At 40.4% G+C, this 13,768-nt stretch overlaps 1 protein-coding gene across 1 annotated transcript; it reads right to left on the bottom strand.

The window, feature by feature from the left end:
• Positions 1–3,014: 3,014 nt before the first annotated feature.
• Positions 3,015–7,852, bottom strand: LOC110506658 (ferritin, heavy subunit). The gene is made up of 5 exons (XM_021586447.2): positions 7,575–7,852; positions 5,529–5,631; positions 4,276–4,422; positions 3,765–3,890; positions 3,015–3,404 (listed from the first exon to the last, which is right to left on the bottom strand). The coding sequence occupies exons 2-5, from the start codon at positions 5,625–5,627 to the stop codon at positions 3,246–3,248; spliced, it is 531 nt and encodes a 176-aa protein (XP_021442122.1). The 5' UTR covers positions 5,628–5,631; positions 7,575–7,852; the 3' UTR covers positions 3,015–3,245.
• Between the last annotated feature and the right edge of the window lie 5,916 nt (positions 7,853–13,768).

Below are 13,768 nucleotides of genomic sequence, written 5' to 3'. Positions count from 1 at the left end.
GACTACTTAATCTCTGTACCATAAACATACAATTATCTGTAAGGTCTCTTAGTCAAGCAGTGAATTTCAAACACAGATTCAATAACAAAGACCAGGGAGCTTTTATGGGGCATACTGCAAGAAACAACACAATGTATATGGATAGTTTAAAGTACATAGCCCTCTTAGCATCTAGTGAGGCCTACCAGTTTCTGGATATTACCCCTGTCTGGCCTCTTGAGAATGGCTAACTAACAATGCCTCTTCTAGTCAGCAACAACACATCAGAAAAAAATATACAGATTTTAATGCTTTACTGTACTGTCCTATTTAGTTTTAGTCCTCAATTGGAAATCATTGTTTTTTGGTGGAAAACACTGTCTCAGGCGCTGCTCCAGAATCTCCCATAAGTGTTCAATTGGGTTGAGATCTGGTCACTTAAACAGCCATGGTATATGGCTCCAGCCAACCAGATCAGTGACCACTGTGGATGGGGGCAGTGTCATCCTACGGGGCATAGCCATGATAGCAAAAATAATGGCCTCCCCAGCATTTTTATACATGACCCTAAGCATGATGGGACATTAATTGCTTAATTAACTCAGGAACCACACCCGTGTGGAAGAACCTGCTTTCAATATACTTTGTATCCATCATTTATTCAAGTGTTTCCTTTATTTTGGCAGTTACATGTACTTAAAACACACTTAAAATAGTACCTTAATGTAAAGTGTTACCAAATATTACAATTTTGAAAGGTAACAAAGAAATGTAAACTAGTTTTAAACTTTTATGGCCATGATGAAGTCATGTTGGTAGCATAATGACATGTCAGTGTGGAGACAGCACAGCAAGGTTGTGTTTTTATATTTGTTTTTATTTCTGTTAGTTTTTACATAACTTTATTTAGTTTAAGTTGTATAAAAAAATATTTATATTTAATTTTTATATTATTTTGTTTCAGTTTTAGTGTTAAGAGCATTAAGCATTTGTGGGAGGCTAGAAGAAATATGGGTTGTAGGGTTTTTGTGTGTTTTTTGGGATGTCATAACTGGGGGGCAGTAATAAGGTGATGGGTCAGGTCATAGGTTAGCCCTTCTCATGACTCCAATTTTACATTGGAGTCATTACACATTTCAGTATACTTTTAGTTTTTCAAAAAGGTCTGTTAATTACTTTATTTCAAGTTTTAATGTCACATGGATAAGTACAGTTTGGGCACTGCATCTCAGTGCTTGAGGCAACACTGCAGTCCCTGGTTTGAATCCAGGCTACATCACATCCGGCTGTGTTTGGGAGTCCAATAGGGCGGTGCACCATAGGCCCAGCGTTATCTGGGTTTGGCTGGGGTAAATAAGAATTGTAAATAAGAATTTGAGCACTAACCCTAACAATGCTTTAATCAAGGGAGAACAAAAACCCACAAGATATGGTAATAAAAATATGATAAATTAAGCATGCTATGTACAGGGTCAGTTCCAGTACCATATTTACAATGTGCAGGGATACTGGATCGATTGAGGTAGATATGTATAAGGGTAAGGTGACTAGGCATCAGTATATATGATGAATAGAGTAGCAGCAGTGTTTCATGAGTGTGTGTAGTCAGTATAAATGTGCATGTCATGTGTATGAGTATTCATTTTTTTCATGATTAATATGTTTCAGTTTCAGTTGAACATTATAAACTTGCAGCACAGTAATGTTTTGTTGGCAGTGAAAGCCAGCTGAGATGCCAGTTCTCCTTTCCTGACTAACAGTTCTGACTGGAAATGAAACTTCGGAATTTCCTCAGCATCACATCCTGTTTTTGACTGTTATTATTGTCCTGTCCAAAACAAACCGTAGCCCCAAATAGACAGTTGACATGAAATAAAGACAATGTGTTTTTCCCTATCGGGGCATGGTTATTAAATGACAGACGTGTATTTGTTTGAAATCTATCATTAGATGGCTTCATTTCAAAGAGACAATCATATTCTGTTGCAAAATGCCATAAATCCACCTCACTCAGAGAAAACAGTACCACTGCAATGTTTCATAGTCAAATGTGACATATCCATATGGCTACATATTTAAGAACAGTACTAATGACACGTGATCATAGATATAGAACCCTAGATAGGATGATGTCATAGACCCCCCCTGTACACAAAGGGCGGGGTTGGGGCGTAACAGATTACATCTAATCCGTTACATGTAAAGGATTACAAAAAACTAACCCATTTCGTTAGCAAAAGTATTGTAATCAGATACTTTTGAGAAACTAGATTACTTTGAAGGTTACTTTTAAATTCAGAAAGGATTTGAGAAAAGAAATGGACACGTGTTCAATGACATTCAATTTAGCATTGAAAAAAGGCACAAGCATAGGTGGTTCCGCACGAGCGAGTCTGACCACAAGTCAGACTTAAATTGGTTTCCATCACATTTTAAACTTTCTTTTACATCAAATTTGAGTTAATATAGCGAAGGTGCCCACTCTGGTATTGACACATGCACTCAAGCCAACAGCTCGTAGATACAGTGCAGGTATAACCTACAACAGGGATGAGCAACTTAAATTGTGGGGGCCACAGCAAAAAAAAAAAAAAAAAATCTTAATTCTGACATGTACATAAGGTTGGATGGAAACCTGAGGACAGTAAATTCTTACTCAAAGGTATCCATAAGCACTTGAATGAAACTCAATACATTGGAAGATACAGTAACACAATGGAAGGCGTTCCGAATGTTGTGTACTGACAGTATATCCAATCCTTTCAGAGCCACCCGGGTGTTGAGGTTTTAGAGCATTGACTCACTGGGGACCAGGACACAATATTATTGCAATGGGATCAGCTGAATTTGCTTAAATATTTTCTTATAAATATCAGTGGCATTCTAATCAATATAGTCACTCAATTCAAGCTTCCACTAGCACTTAACTTCTTGAATGGGCCTTAATCCAGCCATTTTGTGTCAGAGCAGTTTTGATCAGTGTTTGTTTAACTGTCTGAATGCTGACCATTTAGACTAATCTTTAGACACAGATATCAGAATCCAGAGGTTTTTTATTTCACGACAACTGCCATCAAAACAAAAGCAGGCAATACAGTCAATTTGGAGAGGCAAAGAGCTACTGGCTTATAGGAACTGGAGGTTGAAGCTTAGTGCAAACTAAGGATTCAAGGATATACTTTATTGATGCCAGTCCCTGACAGAAAAATAGACTAGTCAGATCTATCAAGCAAGACAGAACTACAGCAAGAAAATGGAGGGTCTATCTATTCGCGCTCCTTCCCCAAAGTGTGTTTATCAAACAGGTACTCGGCCATGCCGTTCTGCGGGGCACCCATGCGGCGGAGGTTGGTCACCCAGTCACCCAACTCCTTTATAGACTTCACCTGCTCGTCCAGGTAGTGTGTCTCAATGAAGTCACACATCTGAGAAAAAGAAAAGGACAACGAGAGCACAAGGAAAAACAGTTAAGCAAAACTTAGTGGAGTGTTGCCTCAAACAGAACAGGGATGAATAATCTAGTGTTCTTCTAGACCCTAGAGGAATTTTTTTTTTTACAACCCAGAGTAGTAAAACCTTAATGTGCCCCACTGGACTTGGAACTGATGAAAGTGTACACAGAAAACACCTGAAGTAGGTCAGGATTTTCATATTTGGGCACTGTTTATGATATCCTGAATTATGTGAAATGTGGGTGGATTAGATTCAGATTTAAACATTTAACATCTTGCAGTTAAAATAACATGGTATTTTGCCTTGTATAGTTCTCGTCTCCAAATACTCACGTGTGGGTCGTTGTGTTCAGAGCAGACCTTGTGCAGGTCCAGCAGGGACTGGTTTACACTCTTCTCCAGCTGCAGGGCACTCTCAAGGGCCTCAACACCGCTACCCCACTCATCCTTCTCTGGTTTCTGGAACAAGCCATACATATGCTGTTAGAGCAGCAGTAGTGCTTCCACACCATCCCCGACCAGCTTATGTCAAACAAACTGGAGTACACATTATTAAGCAGCCAATCAGTCAAGTTTAAAATGTCTGTTTTCTTAACCCTTCATTGCATTACTCTGTAAGCAAAGTCTGTCTTTCTCTATGATCCAATATGGCTGCTGTTTAATGTTCTCATTGCAACCACACATTTTCCCCCTGACAGTTTTGATCACTGGCAGCAGTTTAAATGTCTGTTGGCCCTCCGTAGATGGGCACTACCATATCCCCACACTAAACTCCTGTTGAAAGCACGCATTTCCTAACAGGCAAAACATGGACGTACACACAAGCACTTGCGCACACAATCACCTTGACATCCTGCAGGAAAATTCTCCCTCCCCTCTGGTTCTGAACTTTCATCAGCTTCTCAGCATGCTCACGCTCTTCGTGGGACTGGTTCTTGAAAAACTTGGCAAAGTTGTGTAGGGCCTGGTCATCACGATCAAAGTAATACGCCTGAGACGGAGAGAAAAGTAAAGACCTTTAGTTCAAAGCTACCTGGCTGGTTCCAGTTATCATGAAAAGCTGATCAAGACCTTAACTTTGTCGAATCAAAAGACCATTATCAAAATATTCATCTCGACATTATTGGCTGGCTATCAGTGGAATCAACGTGTGTTTAGTGATCACTGTGCCATCAGTAAGCAGATAAAGTGAGCTCCACAAGTATTGGTACAGTGACATTGTTCTGGATCTGTACTCCAGCACTTGAAATGATACAATGACTGGGGTCCAAGTGCAGACTGTCCGCTTTAACTTAAGGGTATTTTCACCCATCAGGTAAACCATTTAGAAAGTACAGCACTTTTTAAACAATACTTTTGGTCCCCTAAAAATAGTTGGACTGAGACAAATTAACAAGTGTATTAAAATGTACGTATTTGGTCCCATATTCCTAGCGCACAATGACGACGTCAAGCTTGTCTACACAAATTGGTTGGATGCATTTGCTGTTTGTTTCAGATTATTTTGCATCCAATAGAAATGAAGGGTAAATAAAGCATAATTTATGGGTCACTAAAGAGAATGTTAAACACATCACCATGATTACAGATAGTGCTGAATGAATCATGAATAATAAGTGAGAAGGTTAAGGGCATAAACATGCTAGCCTCCCGTTATCAGTGATTACTGTACGAAAGCACTTTAAAATACTTTGATTAAAATATTAGTGAGCCTTACGGTTGTGGAAGGCTTATATTTAGCCTAGATATAAATTCACAAGCCTGAATTCTTGATTACTGCTGACTTCTGAAACAGTGAATTTTACAACAAAGCTTATTCAGAGCGTGTGATATAACTAAATAAAATAATCACTCACAAGGTCGAAAACAGATGATTTAGGCCATGCCGCCCAGCCTTAGTATTAAAATGAGTGCCAGAGGCCAGGGTGTTGAACGCACCCATCTGCACCATCATGGGGTGTAAACTTTTTACACCGCATGACTCCGTGGACCTGTAATCTATTCATCAGTCATTCAATTTGTCATACTAGTGTCCTTGACCACGCTTGCCAAACCCTTCTTCCCTACTACATCTCCATTCCAGTCTCTTGCTCTTACCATGGACAGGTAGACATAGGAAGCGTACAGCTCCAGGTTGATTTGCCGGTTGATGGCAGCCTCACAGTCCTGATGGAAGTTCTGTCTCACAGGAGGCATGTTTCTGAAATTGAAATACATTAACTGTCAAGAGGAAAGGCAGGCATGTTTCGGACACTTTGGTTCAATGAATTCCGGCACTTAAAACAGCATGGAGGGCACTGATGCCAAAGTGAAGATTGAATTATTGAAGAGTCACAGTCTAACTTTACAGAACGTTGGTGCCATCAGGTTATAGTCCATGCAATAGATAAATGGTTTGTTTGGTTATGAGAGGTGTCACTGTAGCCCTTTAGTTGGCTAAGAGCGTGAGTCTCGCAAGTATTTGGACTCTATGAAGTGTGCACCTCTCCACACACGAAGTGTCCGTGTGCAACTATCAAAACAACTAATGCATTTCAACATTGGCAGGTCGTTGTCATTGTAAATCCAGCTGCCACTAAATAGTGAAACAAATATGTTCCTCTATTTAGCTAGATACTTCCCCAGAGAGGAAGTAAGAGGGTCGACGCCGACCAAAATACATACACAGATTGTCTGCTTTAAGGGCGACTGCACTTCCTGATATAGCCTGGTTTTTGATTTGGTTCATTAAGAAATGCTACCGGCTATGACTGAACACAAACGAATTGGTTGTGGTTTGATAGGTGGGAAGAGTCCTAATTATGATTTGGGTTAGTCTTTCGATAAACCTCTGGGGCTACTTCGGAACATTATAAATGACAGTGTAAATGGGGAAAACATTTTCAATGTGCACACCTTTTAGTCCTCATGAAATGCTTTCAATATGTGTATACGTTTCAGTTAGTTTGAGGTTAAGCCATTGAAATGTAGAAACAGTCCCATATATAGTACACCAACTTACCGAAGGTCCCCAACCTAGCCCTGTAAGGATATCCGAAGTAAACCAACATTTAGAAAGGTTGCATGCAACTGCATTCCGAATTGATGATTACATGCATGCCAGGTGTGGCCAGGATTGATACAAAACGAAACTTAAATTATGTTGGGATGCAGTCACAACCACACGTTTCACAAAACTCAGTTTGACTCGACTGGCAAATTATCCCATTTACACTGTAGTCAATTTTGACAGTAAAATAAATGTTCGGCATTATATTGATGTCACATGGGATATTGATGTCACACAGCGGTCAAAGGCATTGCATCTCAGTGCCTCAGGTTTGGCCTTAACTGACTAACCCAATTAAATAGAATCTGTTTTTTTTTTTTTTTACTATTTTGATAAACGAAGTTTATTTGAGCGAATATAAAATGTTTAGGTTTATATTTGTTGATTGGCTAGATGCATCTCGCCTCTGAAGGCATGCATTTCCATTGTTAAATCAACCATCTTGCCAATATTATAGATTGACGCACTTGACCGACCAAGGCCATCAATGTTGCCAATTAATATTTAGCGAGTTCAGACAGACAATGTTTAGTTGATAGCATTTGGCGACTTTCCCCACTTAATTCTACCGCAAACGAGGAGCTCATTGAAACAGGCAGAGAATAACAAAGGGCGCGGTGTGCGTAGAAGATGTCGAAAACGCTACGTCTGGGATAGCAGCGAGTTAAATTGGTGCTGTGACGACGCAACGGCAAATCAAGGAGACGACCACTGAAAAATAGTTCCCAATACTGGACGCCAGAATTTAGCAAAACAAGGACATTAAGTAAAACACCGTGATATCGAAAAACACCGCCATAACAGACAACTTAGCTAACTACTAGTAGCTATTTAAACATTGTAAGATTACTCCGCGTTATTACGTTAACGTTCCAACGTATTTCACATCGTCGCAAGCTTGTTAACGTTTAACGTTAACTAGCTGGCTACAGTAGGTAGCGTAGCTTGAACCCTAACGTAGTTAGCTAGCCACCCTCACTAGTACGGCCTTGGGCGGCAGTGGCTAGCTAACTACGTTAAGTTCCTTCCAACTATTATGCTAACGTTAGTTTAGTAACTTGTTTATTCTTAGCTAGATATGTTATTTGTCTTACCTTGTTTTCTGGTCCGAAGTGGTGGTGTGAGTGATTCGAATTGTTCGTATTAACGATGTTATGGATAGCTTGATCTAATTTGGTTCTTAAAAGGGATGAATTTCATCAAAAAATGAATTGCTTCGAAAGAGTAGAAGGTTGCCGTTCAAGCACTGTTGAAGCAGGTAACCTTTACTCTCGTCTGCAAACTGATAATCGTGAGCGTTGCGCAGTGGTTAAATAGGGAATGACGTCGTCAAAAGCAGTAAGGGGAGGAGATTGGCGCAATGGACAGTCAAAGCACATCATTTTTTCATATAAAATATTACTCTATTCGGTCAAACTTTTGTAAACTATATGGTAAAGCAAGGCACTTGTTTGAAATCCTTTCTTATTCGGTGAGCCATAGCAAACGGATGAAAATGGTATCACATGAGTAGAGCTTAGAGCAGGGTTCCCCAACTGGCGGCCCGCTTCAAGTGATTTTTATTTGAGCAATCTGGGTGACAGGTAGCCTGGCGGTTAAGAGCGCTTGGCCAGTAACTGAAAGATTGCTGGTTCGAATCCCTGAGCCAACTAGGTGAAAATTATATGTTTGCCCTTGAGGAAGGCACTTAAGACTAATTGCTCTTGGTAAGACTGTCTGCTGAATACCTCAAATTTATTTTCAACCATAATAGAGAAATCATATGCAAGCAAGGTTTGAAATAATTATGTTTTAGCCAAATATTATATCTTCTTGGGCTTCTTGCAGTCAATTAGCAGTCTATGTTCCAGCACCACTCAAGAAGAAATCGGGCCGCGGCTGAATCTAGTTGATGATCCCTGGCCTAGAGTTTTTCCAGACCACCAGACAAAACCCCCAAAATACTAGGCTTAGGCTCCCAAGGATGGACCCAGAGTTTTTCCCAGGTCAGGTCACACTTTAAAAACAGCTGGCCTTACACAATTAACAGGATTAATTCAAATAAGGATCTAAACAATACACTAAACAGTCACGTAGACCACATTTTCTTAGCAGAGATGCTGACAATTCATGATATTACGTAACGGGTATTTTGAAGAGGGTATTTGAATTTCCCAGAAGTGACAACAGCAGAACATGTCATAGTCTGATCGACACAAAATATCTCAGAATTCCAAACACAATGGATGCCACACATTAAAATCACATTAAAATAGGTTATGAGAGTCTAACTGTGGCCACATGAATGAGATACCATCAGTGAAATTACTTATTTATGGTGTTGTCCTACTTAATTGATTGGCATTATCATGGTGGAAAAAAAGGGAAAATTCAGATAAGTATACAAAACCATGATAAATTATTCTATTACAGTTGTGTGGCTACAAGTTTCAGGCTAGATTTGATTTTAAATAATGGGAAGAACCATCACCATGTGACTAAATACTGACACTACATGACACTGAACAGCTGTAGCAGATAAACAGTACTATCATCACCACAGTTCTCTCTGTCTGTCTGGTATGCTACACACAGTTAATAACCACTGTGTGTACCAGACAGTCAGCCATCCAGAGCAGAGGACTGCTGGGTCATTGTCATACAGTGTATCATATAATCACACCAGAAAATGCTGCAACATAATGCCATAAACACTGGTTGAAAATCCAACCCATGAATAAGACTGTCTCGTTTCCTTTGCCACTAGGTCTCACGATCTCTCATTTGCACTTTTCAATTAATGTCCTTCATCATACACTTCCTCCCAATGCTAGGATATAGCATATAATGTGCTATACAGTGGAAGTCAAAAGTTTACATACACCTTAGCCAAATACATTTAAACTCAGTTTTTCACAATTCCTGGCGTTTAATCCAGGAAAAAATTCCTGTTTTAGGTCAGTTAGGATCACCACTTTATTTTAAGAATGTGAAATGTCAGAATAATAGTAGAGAAAATGATTAATTTCAGCTTTTATTTCTTTCATTACATTCCCAGTGGGTCAGAAGTTTACATACACTCAATTAGTATTTGGTAGCATTGCCTTTAAATTGTTTAACTTGGGTCAAACGTTTCAGTTAGCCTTCCACAAGCTTCCCACAATAAGTTGGGTGAATTTTGTCCCATTCCTCCTGACAGAGCTGGTGTAACTGAGTCAGGTTTGTAGGCCTCATTCCTCCTGACAGAGCTGGTGTAACTGAGTCAGGTTTGTAGGCCTCATTCCTCCTGACAGAGCTGGTGTAACTGAGTCAGGTTTGTAGGCCTCTTTGCTCGCACATGCTTTTTCAGTTCTGCCCACACATTTTCTATAGGATTGAAGTCAGGGCTTTGTGATGGCCACTCCAATACCTTGACTTTGTTGTCCTTAAGCCATTTTGCCACAACTTTGGAAGGATGCTTGGGGTCATTGTCCATTTGGAAGACTAATTTGCGACCAAGCTTTAACTTTCTGACTGATGTTTTGAGATGTTGCTTCAATGTATTCACATAATTTTCCTCCTCATGAAGCCATCTATTTTGTGAAATGCACCAGTCCCTCCTGCAGCAAATTTTCCACCATAATTTGCAAATAAATTCATTAAAAATCCTACAATGTGATTTTCTGGATTTTTTTTCTCTGTTATAGTCATAGTTGAAGTGTACCTATGATGAAAATTACAGGCCTCTCTCATCTTTTTAAGTGGGAGAACTTGCACAATTGGTGGCTGACCAAATACTTTTTTGCCCCACTGTATTTGGTAGCATTGGATAGAAAACACTCTGAAGTTTTGAAAACCGTTAAAATAATGTCTGTGAGTAAACTTTTGTCTTGCCCGTTCACCCTCTGAATGGCATACATACACAATCCATGTCTCAATTGTCTCAAGACTTTAAAATCCTTTAATATGTCTCCTTCCCTTCATCTACACTGATTGAAGCGGATTTAACCAGTTAAATGTAACAAAATGTAATCTACATAATCCCCAAAAGTAATTGTTTATCATGAGAGGGTCATAAACAATAACTAGTAAAGCTGCATACCCCAAGAAAGGTTCAAATCTCAACTTTCTAAATAATAATAATAATAATAATAAATAATTATAAATTGCTGAGGTGTGGTTGTCACGAATATTACCGAAGGTGACTCCCCTTCTTGTTCGGGTGGCGCTCGGCGGTCGTCGTCGCCGGTCTACTAGCTGCCACCGATCCTTTGTTCTGTGTTTGTTTGGTTTTGTCTAATTGGTTTCACCTGTTCCTTGTTTGGTTGTTAGGGTGGGGTTATTTAAGTTCGTTCAGCCCGCTTCTGTTTGTGCGGGCTTGTTCATCTGTATGTGGTAGAGTTTTTAGTGTTTTCATTTGGGTTTCTCTCTGTCCTTGTATTTTCACGATAGGGTACTTTTTGTTCCTGTGATTATTTTTGGACGTGTTTTTCCCGCATCCTTTGCTCTCTGCGCCTGACTCCACACCTATTCACTCATTGAGCGTTACAGTGGTCACTTGTGAGGACACAAGCTCAAGTAAATAGTACAAATATGATAAAAATATAAACTATTCTATGATGTATTTCCTATTCAACAAAACTGTAAGAGTAAGACTTGACTTATATGCTTTACATAATCAAATAAAATGACTAACTATAAGATGTCACATTCCTATTAACTGTAAAATACATATTTGTATGTTTAGTGTTAGAGAAAATGTGCATATTTTCTAAAGGTCTCTCTTGGTCAAAATGTCTGCCCCATCTAGCTTGGCTTCCTGAACTCGTTAAATCTTGTCCATTTATGACAAACAAGTGTTTTTTGTTTAAACTCTATGAATTATTTTAGATGAATAGCTATAAATCGATCTCTGAATGTGCTACAGTGATTTAACCACTCTCTCATGCTACTCTACAATGTAGGCTCAAAGCCAATTTATGCTTGATCAAATAATGTGGTCGGAGATGTGGAATGGATGGCGTGAAGCAATTGCAGCGACCTGTGGAGGCATGCAGAGGCCAAAATGCGCATTGCCATGCGTCTCTCCAAATGTTATAACAATGCGAAGGGCTCTGTATAGCTCTGCATTGACATTGGTTGACGGAAGGTGAGGACGGGAGGTCCTGTAAACAACTTCCATCAACAACAGCTCTAATCTGCTCAGCAAAGGCAAGAAGTATAAATGCTGTACGGCCACTGCAGACATTGAATTGACCATGTAGAGTCTTTTAAGAATCAGGCATGTGTTTTGTCAGTGGCTGAGGTAGGGTTCAGCCAGGAGTTTTTTATTTGTTTTATTTCACCTTTATTTAACCAGGTAGGCCATTTGCGAACAAGTTCTCATTTACAACTCCGACTTGGCCAAGATAAAGCAAAGCAGTGCAACACAAACAACAACACAGAGTTTCACATGGAATAAACAAACGTACAGTCAATAATACAATTTTAAAAAGTCTATATACAGTGTGTGCAAATGGCGTGAGGAGGTAAGGCAATAAATAGGCCATAGTGGCAAAGTAATTAGAATTAAGCAAATTGACACTGGAGGCTTTGGGGATGACCAGTGAGATATACCTGCTGGAGCGCGTGCTACGGGTGGGTGTTGTTATCGAGACCAGTGAGTTGAGATAAGGCGGAGCATTACCTAGCAAAGACTTATAGATGACCTGGAGCCAGTGGGACTGGCGACGAATATGTAGCGAGGGCCAGCCGATGAGAGCATACAGGTCGCAGTGGTATGTGGGGCTTTGGGGGCAAAACGGATGGCACTGTGATAGACTGCATCCAGTTTGCTGAGTAGAGTGTTGGAGGCTATTTTGTAAATCAATCATCAATAACGTATCATAGATTTCACCTGGATTCACCTGGTCAGTCTATGTCATGGAAAGAGCAGGTGTTGTTTTGTACACTCAGTGTATATTTGCAGGTTATAGGCTCTGCGTGGTCAATCTGCCATCTGAAGTGGCCGTACAGCATTTACTGTGATGCAGCAGCCGCAGACGTCAGGACTTTCATTCTTCTTGCGCTTAGCGGAGCAGAGCTATTGTGAAGGAAGTTGTCAAGGAAGTGAGTTTGTGTTTATACTGGACCTCCCGCCTCCACCTACAGTCAACCAATAATGTCAATGCGGAGCTATACGGAGCCCCCCGCATTGTTACACAATTTGAGAGACGCACGACAATGCGGTATGGATTTTGATTTGGCCTCTGCATGGGGGGTATTAGCAATTGTGGGTAGGTGAACCAACAGCTGAGACGTGCACCACTAACACACACACTCTTTCAATGAGGCCACAATGTCATGTGGTGGCACTCCCAACTGTCACCAGTGGTATTGAAGCACACACTCATGACAATGTGTCAACACACACATATTTTTTGTACACTCAGTGTATATTGATGTCATGAACTGACAGTTAATGAGGGTACTGAAACATAGGTTATAAAATGTAATTGGTTGTAAAGTTCATCCAGACAACCTATCAAACAAGAAATCCAAGATTCCACCAATGGGTAAGCCATGTGGTCCCAAATGCAAGAGACAATGTACTCAGAATATTTCACAGGGTAGGCAAAAGGAAATATGGGAAAAGTATTGGGAGATGAAGTATAAGGAGAAGAGGACATGGATCTTCCACATGGTGTCAGTCGATGCAGCAGGTCGTTTGTGTACAATCTTCCAAACCAGAGCGGTTCTGCACAACAGATGTGCAAAGTGTTTTTTCTGACAACATTTGGCTACCATCCCAAAAATGACAGGCTGTTTGTCAGGATGATGGGCAAGTCAATCACCACCAAACTGATTCCACCAAAGGATCAGAGGGGAAAGAAAGCTTCAGCGAGCAAATTGAACATGAATCCAATCCTGCAACACATTGAGTCCTTCCATCCCCAAATCAGTCACTACAGATGAGAGCATGCCCCACATCGCCTCTACCTACCTAGTGACGTCAATATTCGGTTCATGCATAATGACTACAAGGAGAAGAATAAAAAGGCCAGCTGCGGTTAGGAAACCTATCGCAAGGCGGTAAAGGGAAGGAACATCAGCTTTGTGAAGCTTGGAGAGGAGGAGTGCGAGCTCTGTTTGGTGCAGGGTCATCATCTGAAGATGGAGCACAGGGAGAATGAGGCCATGGAAACCCATGCCTGCCAAGACAACAGCCATGCAGCACCTGAATTCACCATCACCAACCCCGACTGCATGCAATGTAGGAAATATGAGGAACATAAGAAGTCTGCAGGGCAGAGCAGAAGCCATTACCAGGCTGATGCACAGAAAGATTGGC

This window comes from Oncorhynchus mykiss, chromosome 26 (assembly GCF_013265735.2).
Source record: "Oncorhynchus mykiss isolate Arlee chromosome 26, USDA_OmykA_1.1, whole genome shotgun sequence".
In the NCBI taxonomy this organism is placed as follows: Eukaryota; Metazoa; Chordata; class Actinopteri; order Salmoniformes; family Salmonidae; genus Oncorhynchus; species Oncorhynchus mykiss.
The sequence above is the reverse complement of the archived record's forward strand: the minus strand, read 5'-3'. Positions and strand labels throughout refer to the sequence as shown.

Excerpts from the sequence above, each read along its gene's own strand:
- LOC110506658 (XM_021586447.2), bottom strand. The coding sequence starts at position 5,627 with ATGCCTCCTGTGAGACAGAACTTCCATCAGGACTGTGAGGCTGCCATC. Across the intron at positions 3,891-4,275 it reads TTTTCCTGCAGGATGTCAAG|AAACCAGAGAAGGATGAGTG; the intron begins GTGATTGTGTGC and ends GGCTTGTTCCAG. Across the intron at positions 3,405-3,764 it reads CTGAACACAACGACCCACAC|ATGTGTGACTTCATTGAGAC; the intron begins GTGAGTATTTGG and ends TCTTTTTCTCAG.